The sequence below is a fragment of the Oryzias melastigma genome, linkage group LG11 (genome assembly GCF_002922805.2).
Source record: "Oryzias melastigma strain HK-1 linkage group LG11, ASM292280v2, whole genome shotgun sequence".
Lineage (NCBI taxonomy): Eukaryota > Metazoa > Chordata > Actinopteri > Beloniformes > Adrianichthyidae > Oryzias > Oryzias melastigma.
The window spans coordinates 14166939-14177813 of record NC_050522.1 but is presented as its reverse complement, the minus strand read 5'-3'; the positions used below and the strand labels follow the sequence as shown (position 1 = coordinate 14177813).

The 10875-nt window shown below is 37.9% G+C and overlaps 1 protein-coding gene across 1 annotated transcript in view; it reads right to left on the bottom strand.

The window, feature by feature from the left end:
- The window catches only part of pleca (plectin a), a gene marked incomplete in the record, with an annotated part of 104365 nt that overhangs the window by 69029 nt on the left and 24461 nt on the right, over positions 1-10875 (bottom strand). The window contains 1 exon segment of the mRNA XM_024296696.2: positions 8558-8771. Within this exon segment, the coding sequence (XP_024152464.1) occupies positions 8558-8771 (214 nt within the window).

The window sequence follows — 10875 nt, the reverse complement described above, 5'->3', positions numbered from 1 at the left end:
AAAGCTGACAAGAAAATAAATCTGCCAGATTTAAAGGAAAACATACATTGTCTAAAAATGACAACATAGCATTTTGATAGAAAAAGATCTTGTCAGCTTCTGGAATCAGAACATTAATCCTGGAGTTCCACTATTTTACCTGCTTTTGTTCAACTTTATTATTTCTATCAGATGGGATGTGTGAGCTTCTATGCATGTTAGGTTACAATTATAATCAAAGATCTTGAATCTCTACAACTTTATTTCTTGTAATCATTGATTCTGAAAAGGTTAACTGTAAAAAGCAAAGTACATTATCCTAAATATATTTTTGTTTTATGTTTACACCAAAAAGAAACACATAAATTGGACTTTGTGTGACATTGAGCAAACTTTTTCTTTTTTTCTTCTTACGAAGTTACATTTATCCTCTAGCTATCTCGAGGTTGTTCAGGAACATTTAGTTGGGCTAAAATCAGAGATCCATTTTGGTCCATCCTCCAGCCAGATTAACTTTAAGGCTCCTGAGATGTATTTAGTATGAGTATTTAAGGCAGAGCTTCATGTTTTATAATAGATCTGTTCTGATGCTGTTCTAATGAAAGGTCGTAACCATTCTGCTGTTACTTAAGGGGGTTTGTTTGCCTCCGTACACATGTAGTGCAGAGATTAAAGAGGAAATAAAAAGATGATCAATTCATTCTCACTAAATAAAACAATCACTCTAAACAAACCAGGACAAAGCTGTGAGAAACCGTCAAGACAACTGTTCTGTTTTGTAGATAACAGTGTCCTGCAGTGGAAATACGACTGAACATGAACATTAATAATAAATGGGAAAGCATTTGGACTAAAAAAAGATTTCCAAAATATCCTTTTTTTCCCCTGAAGTAAAGTTATTTCTGGGTTTCCTCCTCCCAAGTGCAGGTTTTCAGAGTGTATTTGTACATCAACAAAAAGAGCTGTGACTGGTATATATATGCATGTAGTAAATGGCTTAATGCACCAACATAGAAGTTCCCGAAATATCATCGCATCATAGAACATAAATATTCACAGTAATAACAAGCTAGTTTGATTGAACAGTCATAGATGTTATGGATGTTGTTAATTCAATGGATTTATTCATCATTTCAAGCATTTTAATAAATGTAGAAAGTAGATTCAACTTTTTACCATAGAAATAGTGAAAACTTCTGTTCATAACATTCATATTTGTGAGTTGACATTAAAGGACAAACACCAGAAGAAGGTTATATTTTGTGTTGAACAGATTCGAACATCAATTCTCCTTCTAGAAGTCCATTAAGACTCAGAACTGTGTATTATTTGTGAAATAGGACTCCATGTTACAAAAATAAAATTGTGTTGAGCAAAGTTGACACTTGATCTTTATCCACTTAATCAATTGTAACATAACAGCTCCAGACAGGAAGCTGGAAATACATGTAACCCAAAGTATTTTAGCCATTTTGATCCAACTTATGTGTTCTTGTTTTCTGTAAAATCCTTGAATTCTGGTTCTTGTGGTCTGACTTGGTGAGTAAGAACTCTGAAAATCTACAAATCCAGATCTTTCAGCCTCAGATGGTTTATCCAGCTGTTCTCGTGAGATGATCTGACATTTTTGGCTTAACTTCTAAACCACAGTGACCTGAACCATTCAACTGTGGGCCAAATGTCTCAACCCTCAGTGCCCAAGCACTGAATCCCTCCATGACAGATGGGGCTACTTCACTAAAAAATGCCAAAAAAATAAAAGTTTGCTTTGCTTAAGTAGAAGTTTTCTTGTTTAGTAACAGTGCATACAAATCAATCGGTCCACCAGCAAAACTATTTGAGTCGGTGTTCATGTTCAGAAACGATGACACACTTCCTGCTTCTGCACCTCATCTAAAGAGTGAATCAGAGTGGAATCAGTCATGAGCACTGAGTGATTTCTCACACTAAGGCATGCACTGATTCACCAGCTCCCATTCAAACTGCCTGTGTGGTTATGGAAACACGCCAGGACTCTGAGGAGGAGTGGCGAGTGGCGAGGTGCTGTTACCTTTGTATTTTTCTCTGACGTTCTCATAGGCTTGGACATAGTCCTGCTCCTCTGGCAGTCTCTGACCCGGGTCAGGCGTGGGTGTGGACATGCCCTGGCTGTGGGCCAGCTTTGGAGCAACTTTCCCTTTCCAAACTTCAACTTCCCACCAGCGGTGCAGCGCTCTTTGGGTTTCTTGACCACTTAGTCTGTCTTTCTGTCCACCTATCAGTCAGTCCCCACACAGGCTGAGCGGCTCTACATTTCATTCCAGACCACCACCACCACTCCCCCTCCCAATAGCATTTGGAGAAACACCCCCCACCCCTTCCCACAACACACATGGACTCTCAAACTTCAGATCCTCCTTTTAAAGGCACAGAGACAGAGACCCCCCCAAAAAGAAAAACATGCAGCAGAACACCGCCGCATGGATGCCCCCCTAAGAGAAACTAGTGACTGACATGATGTGAGGGTCATTTTAGTTCCTACTGCTGGATAAAAAAGCCAATAGGAGTCAAGCCAAGTATCCATAAATGTATGTCACTAAAGTTCAGTGAACTATCAATGACTGGCGCCACTTTTTGACATTTTGGGTATTCCCAACTTGGTCTTTTTGATTTGTCTTTTTTGGCGTGCTGGTTGTTCTCATTAAATCAAGGGTCCCCAACCCTCAGAACACTGTACTGGACGCAGAACCAGTACTAGGTTGGAATTAGGGTACCGGTACCTTAACCTGGTACTGGTTAGGGTACATTTTTTCCTGGTACCAAGCGGCCCTTGGACTGGCACTAGTTTGCAGGCTGGAGTTTGAGAACTCCTTATTTAATGTGAACAACAGCAGGTCAGAAACAGAGAGTTGGGGATACTTAAAACGTGAAAAAGTGGCACCGAGATTTTTACAGCAGATGCCCTACCTGACACAATCTCTTTTTTTAACCGGGCTAAGGACTGGCTCAGGGAACCCTGGACTTGGGCCCTCCCATGGCTACATTGGTAGGCAGTAGCAGCCTTCATTTTCTCAGCACCAACCATCACCTGTCAGGTTAAGTACTTAATAATCACAAACCACTATGGGATGTTATGAGGACACTGCTAAGACGAAAAACATACATCATGGATTCATTATTATTATGAAATTAAAAAAAACTGTAATTTCTGTAATTATCTGCCACAAATCAAAGGCAAATCCATAAAAAAATTTATAAATTCATCAGTTAAAAGAAGATCATCAAAATCTTCAAAGTTCTGTCTCAGACCTTTTGTAGGACTTAAAATCAGTATTTTGAAGTATCTGTTTAAAATTCACCAAATATATGACCAGTAAGTACAAATATCAACATTTACCAAGACTGAAAATAAAAAAGTTTCAAAATAAGCCTGAAATTTAGCAGATTTTGAAGGTCCAGACTGGGGTCTTTTAAAAGTCGCTAGATGGATTTCACCTGATGACATACAGGTCTAATAAGACTGAAAGTATTTCTGATTATTCTGGGTTGCATAGTTTTGAGAGGACAGGATAACAAAGTGCAAACAATAATCAGTGAGAATGCCAAAAAAAAAAAAAAGATGGGTTTACTCAAGTTTCCTTCCAGGACGCATGGTTGGGACAAAAAGACATTAAAGATGAAGTTTACATTTGTTGTTTTTGTCTTAATCGGATTAACATTTCAACACACTAATGGATGTCACTCTGAGTGGTCAGGTTGGTCAATTGAAACCACACTGGATCTAAAAAATGACAAATATTTCTAATAAAATACCATAAGAAAGCAGATCAAAACGTTTTTTTTCTTTTTTGACTTTAATATTATTTAACAACCAAACTTACAGATGTCTAAGTCAATTTTTTTTACTCAAATTCTATAGTTTTAGTCAAATAAATGTAATTTTCACTGCAGCTTTTGAAAGTATCTAGTTATTATTAAGCTTTAGGGTTTGACCTGCAGAGTTTTAAAGAATGGAAACCAAAACATTAATATGTAAAGAAAAATACCGATCGAAAAACTTCAAATGAAACCAATCAATTTAAATTTTCGCATTAAAAGTTTAAGTCCACCTTATATTTGACTACAGAAGAGGACACATCATGAAACCGTTTGAGAAATCCAAACCAGTAAAAGTGTTACCACAAGCACCCAAGCAGCTCTGTTTTTGTCAGGTAAAAAAAAAAGAAAAAAAAAACCTTGTTGTCCTCGCAGTGACCTCCTGTTGTGTGCAGCAAACCAATGAGGTTTTGTTTAAGCTGCTGTGTGTTATGCAGGAAACCAACTTCACACCAGATGTTTGTGTTCTGCATATACGTCAAAACACGTTGAAAAATGATCAAGCACAGGAAGAAACATAATTTTTTGATGAGTAAAAGCTGACTCAACATTTCAAGTCAGTAGAGTAACAGCATCTACTTTTTATAAAGTAACTCAACCTGCACACATCACCTTATTTGAGCTTTAAACAGCTTTAATAGTGACGCTTCACCTTTTCACCTTTCAGAAGAAGCAAACATCCAAATGTGTGTTATCACTTTTCCAAACAGCAGGGAGTTCACTTAGCTCAGTTATTTTGAGAATTGAGAGAATTTAATGTTGCACAATTTGGATAAATCATTCACCTCAGGCATGCGTGAAACATGTCAACACCCCGAATGACTCCTTAATGAGCAGCAGTGTTCTGTCACCAATGGCAGTGATTTATAGGCTCATCTGGCGGGAACAGTCGTGTTTATCTGTCATGAAGTCAAGACGCATCTGTCGATTTAGTGATGAGCAATATTGTTTCGTACATCTTTGTTTCTTTAGGACGTCCACAAGTCTGAGTTCCACCTGTTATTAAGAAATATTCTGAACTTTTTCAAACTGATTTTGAAGATTATCTTGATATTTAAGAGTTTTCCTCCACTTGCGTACTAAAAACAAACTATTGTAGTGGTGAAAAGTGATAAATTCCAGTAATAAAGTTTGGTTTCGGGGCTACATAATGTATATAGCCTTAAGAAAAGGAGCAGAAACTGGTTTGGAAGAAAGAAAAAGCAAAAATGAAGTAATTATCTTAAGCTTTAGCAGTGTTTTACATGTTTTTTTTCCCATAATTCCAATCCAAACACATTTTAAAAATATCCTTCTCCCTGTGCCGTAGTGTGTTCATGTCAGAAAAACAAACATTTTAACCTCTGTTCCCAGAAGATGGTGTCCCTCAAAAGGAAAGTTTCCCTCATCGTTTGTGTTTTGTGGTCTGGCTTTTGGCTGGAGTGACTGTCCTCAAAGCCACACTGCTCTTCCACGGAAACCTCAAACAAAAACTTCCTCTTCTCTGACTCAACTAACAATTTCTGCAGAACGAAAGAATCGGATGAAAGAAAGGATGCAAACGGAGAATCAGTGGTTCTGGTTCGATGTTTCATTTTTGGAGACTGGGTTAAGGAATTTAAGGCATAATCACAGTCAGTGTTGGACTTGTATAAGGAAAGGTGATTCATCAACCACAATAGTTAAATTTATGTACTAATTTTCAACTTTATTTACCTATTTATCAAAAAAGCAGACAATAAATGCATAGAAAAGTAACATTTTGCATTTTTTTACAATTTATTAATTATTATGCCAAAAGGTCAGGAAGAAACTTGTATAAATCTAGAGTTAAAGCACAATGTTGTGCAAAACTGCTGTGAGACAGTTTTCTTGCCAAGAGTAATTTCATCATTCTGTTGGCTCAGCAGAGGACACTTTGTATAAAAAAAATTAATGCAGAAAAAATCCCCTGCAGGATCTGAACAAAAGCTTTGCAAGTATGAAAACGCTGCAGCAGAAATAAATATTCTCCCTGGATGTTTGGATCTTGGGATACTGCCCTCTAGTAACAAGATTATAAACTGCCTTGAATAAATGATTGGATTTTTGCTTCACAGTTCCAGAAAAAGTTCTCATGCAAAGAAAACAAGCTCCACTTTAATAACCTGGAAGGAGGAATTGTGTCATCAAACTCCACAGGTTCCAACAGGAACTTTGCATTTTCTGAATCTAACATTTTATGATTAACTGTGGGGCTCAGTGTATATTATAAATCCATGGAATCAAATGTTTATTTAAATTTATGTACAAAAAAATGGCAAGTTTTTGCTGAAACTTCTCATCAGATTTATTTAACAGTTACAGACATAGATAAAGTCTGAAACAACAAATAAAGAATGTCTTTGCATCTGTATTAGTCGCACTGAAACAGTGCATTATAGTTTTATCAATGTAATTTCAAATGCAACATTGACTCCTAGAGGTTGAAACCTTAATTTCATTCAAAAACATTTTAAGGAATTATGAAATCATACTGAATCAAAAGCTTCTAATATGAACTTTTAAGAGAATTTGCAGGAAAATTGACTAAAGCATTCAGAAAACACAAGTCTTTTGGACCATTTTACAACCCAGCTAGAAAGTGGGATGTGAAAGTCCAGCTTCTGAGGTCAAAAGTTCACTTTCTTTATTTGTAGAGGAAGACTAAATCTATGTTTTAGTGACATTAGTCGTGTTCCTGAAGATTCTTCAGTAAATTAGTTTTATAAAAAACATTTTCATGTATTTTTTTTTTTAAGTTTAATGTCACTTGTGCAAGTTTGTACTGGAAAATTTAAGAAAAGTGCCATTATAGAAAAAATTTGTTGAAGATTTTCTCCTGATCTGTTGTAAAGGTTTTCCCAGTTGTTTTTTAATTATGATTACAACGATTTTTGCCAAAATCAAAAACCTGAGTCATTTTCTTGGACGTAGTGTCTGTAGAGCGGCAGGAGTTCATCAGAAATTCACCTTTGATTTGTGGAAGGGACTGACTCATTTCCCATCATCCCTCTGTTTATTCTCTCCTGTTCATTTACAGCCCTTCAGTTAGAATGAGGAAACCAAAGACAAAGTGGATGCATCGGAATGGAGCAGAGCAGGGAGCTTGAGGCCTGCCAACTAGAGCACCTATGATTCAAGCGTTTTTCCAAAACCGTTTTTCGTGGTACACAACTTAAATAAAAAATAAAAAATACTCAGATACCCAGTTTTAATACTTATTTTCCTTATATATGTCCTGCATCGTGAGAAAAAATACCACAAGAACATGTTGAAAACACAAAAAACATTATTTTTATGGGTATGAGTCTTTAAACAAGAATGAATTAAAACAAAAGTGAAACTTCCAGCTCTATTGCTGCCTGAAGCCACACAGATGAACCCTCACAGTGACAGAAGAGCTGCAGAATTGATCTGAATTAGTCCAAATCAGACTGTTTTCCACCTTACAAAATGAGACTTTAAGATGTAAGAAAACTAACGAAACAAGAGCAAAAAGTTTCCGAATCCACTATCTGATGTTTCTGAAATGTGAAAATAAGTGGGTGTGGATTCAACCAGAACTCATGTCAGTCGGAGGCATTTACAACTTTTCATTCTGCAGGTTTTCAGAGAAACTATTTATCTTTTGACAACAACAATAACTCTCGTCGTAGGTTCAGTTTATTGCCACAGATGCGGTAATTACAGCTTCAGTACTGTCACAAAGTTCAAGACCCAGGCGTGGCTCTGAATCTGTCTGCACCTTTGAAATGTTCTCTTCCTTCACTGAGAAACAGCTTTAGCTTCAGGCTTGATGTGTTTTATGGAGTAAAAAGAACCGACTCAGCACCACAGAGAGGTGGCCCTGACACAGCTCTATTCACTCCACCTGATCCTGGTGCTTTGATTGTGTCGAGAGACAGTTAAGTGGGTTAGCATGATCGGATTCAACTGCAGCACGTCAACATAAACAATGGCGGCTGCTGTCGCTATGACTGTAATCCTAGAAGAGGAAGATGCAGCAAAACCAAAAAAACTGTTTTCAAGCTACAGAGATGAGGATTTGGACTTGAGCTGTGATTAAAATTCCACTCCGATCATCTTTTGATCTATTTTCAAAGCATTTCCTTTGGTCTTTGAATCAATATCATGCCATTTTTAGCCAAAATTTAAAAAAAAAAATGTCATATTCTAGAACATAATTCCTGTAGAGCGCCAGTAGTTCATTAGAAATTCGCAGCTGAGTTGTGAGCGCAGAGTACGCCTTCTCTGATTTCCCATTATCCATCTTTTGGTTTACACACTACCAATCAGCACATCTTTGTCACAAGTGTACAAATATAAGGAATTTCGGTAATGCAGAACCACCAACTGACTGACTTTGAGTCTCCTTTACATTAACAAGCATCCAAAACGTAAAACTAAGTGTAAATACTTCAGATTTGACTTGCAAAAAGCAACACATGCAAAGTGGAACCAGACTCCAAAAGAATCACACAAAACAATTGTGGTAGAGATTTGTCAAGAGGTTGTACACAAGCAGCAAGAGTCAAATCTCTGCACCTGAAAATTCCTGGATTTTAGCTTTAATTATTAAAATCTCCTTTTACATCCAAACCACACATGTGCCAAGGAATAAAATGTATCCTGAAGATACTACTTTTGAAAAATAACACTGAAACTGAAGGTTAGAAGGACACAAGAGTCCTAAAAGGAAAAATCAACAGAAGAAGCTTCTTACCTGCGATGCGAATGACAGCCCTCTCTGCTGGATCCAGGACGTCCCCAGACGCTGACTTGGAGCGCTTGATGCGATGGTGTTTGGGCAGGTTCCAGGGCAGCGTGTCTCCAGGAGACGGGGAGTAGCTGATGGAGCTCAGGTCGCTGGAGCTCTCCTCTGACGCAGCCCTGACCAGAGGCCTCCTCCTGGGCTTGTCCTTCAGCTCCTCCATCGTCTGGATAGAGGAGGAAAACATCAAGATTTAGGATACTGTTGAAAAAAATAGAACCAGCTCCTGATATTTCAGTTGATACTGAAATCACAGTTATTATTTCTGGCTAAAGGAATCCAAAGCTTAGTTAGATTACAGTTGAGGGTACGAAAACTTGTAAACTCCAAGTGGATGCTGGGAAATAAACTGGCAAATTTAAGAGCTGATTCTGAATGGAAATAGGTGTTTTAGACTAAGTCAGTAGTATAAACCTGCAGGCTCGGAGACCCAACAACACTCTCAGGACCGCACACTCAGGACCGCATTCTCAGGCCCCTAGCTTTTTTAACACAGCGCCCCTACTGGCTGGAGGACTAACAACATTCTCAGGAGTGCATTCTCAGGCTCCGGGCCTTCACCCTTAACTTTGATTATGACTAAATATTTCCAAGGTTTTTCTGACTTTTATCTAACTACTGATAGAGAGTTGAGTCTGTTGTTTTCTAAGCTCCTGAAACCTGTCAGAAGTTGAAAATATTGGGATCTGAAAGGGTCTCCGGGCCTGCAGGTACACCCTTCTCGACTAAGTTAGCTGCAGACACTGATGCTACATTCACACCAGGTTTGGAAACGCACGTTTAAGCGAACAGTTCCAATTAATTTCCAACTGTGAGTGCATGTGGTACAATCAAGTAACAACAGACATGTGTGAACACCATATGCTAAAAACCCGGGTTCAGTGTGTTCTTGAATGCAACCCCAGTGTGTACACAGCATTACACAGGTTTGATGTTTGTGCTTTTGTTCCACAACACACAAATCCATAATCCCTGCTCTTCTATCAGGAGCCGGGAAGAATGCATCATTGTTCTGTTGCCAAATTCTAAATCGACTGTTCCAAATCACAATGTGAATAGAAGTATTCTGTATGTCATTGATATTTAGGGGAAAGGAGAGTTTTGGTTTAATGATTATTTAATGGGATGGGACAAAGAGGTGAACCACCACGCCTGATTTCACTGCATCTATTTTTAGACTGGTGCAGCAGAGAGCTGTATGAAAGAGGAGCACATCACACCAAAACAGGGAGGAGAGGAGGAAGAGGAAGATAGAAGAGCAGGTGCTGCTGACACACTGCTTAGTATGACAACAGCTTCATTTCTGCTGACTCATCACGGAGGATGCTCTCTGCCGGGGCGCTGGCTGCAGCCTCTCTGACTGGATGGGAGAACAGGACTAAAAGCCCCAAGAGGGAGATCAGCAGATGCTGAACAATGCGCCGACTTGTAGTACTACAACACTTAAAGCTGATTTTACATGTTTTCAAAAACACGAATTTCCTCTTTAAAGTCATGAAAACATAAGACGGTCTCATCTGTGCAACGACTCCTTTAAATGGAAGATTCTCCAACTGTTTCTGGTTTAGCAGAGTCAAAAACCTGGATAAAAAAAATAGCCTGAGTGAAGAGTGTTAAAAATTCATGGCTTCCATGATTGAAGGGTCACAGCATTAAAGTGCAAGTAAAGCACTTTTGAACATTCGTAGTGAAATCTGCTGCAAAGATCCTCTTTCATTCACTTGAATGAAGACAGAGAAAGCACCTATTGCTCTGAAAAAATAATAATATTAACCCCACACTCATGTCCTATTGCTATTCAGAATGGGTTTAAAAAGTCTCCAAGCAGAGCACCAGGGTGAACGATGGTTACCAGGCAACTTTGACAAACATTACAGAGCATTCTCCAGAGTAAAATCCTGTTTGTTTTCATCAGATGCCCTCAAAAACACTGAATGCTGTCAGAAAAACTGTTTGGTGATTTAGAGAAATTTGATTTCATTCTGATCTCAAATGATCACAAATTCTCAAAAAGAATTAAAGGTTTTTAGTTAGGTTTCATGTAAATGTGTTGCTTTGACTTATTTTTGATGAAAACATTTAAAAGTTTTCATAAAAAGACAGAAGAAATCTCATTACTTATAAAGCAAAACTTTATATCATTGCAGGAAAATAATTTAATGAGATTTTTAAGGCACTAGTTGTTCCTTGTCTCCGTGAAATTCCATCTTTCAAAATAAAAGCATTCTCCTCCACAACCACAAACTTTAGGTTTTTTTTTTTTAATTTAG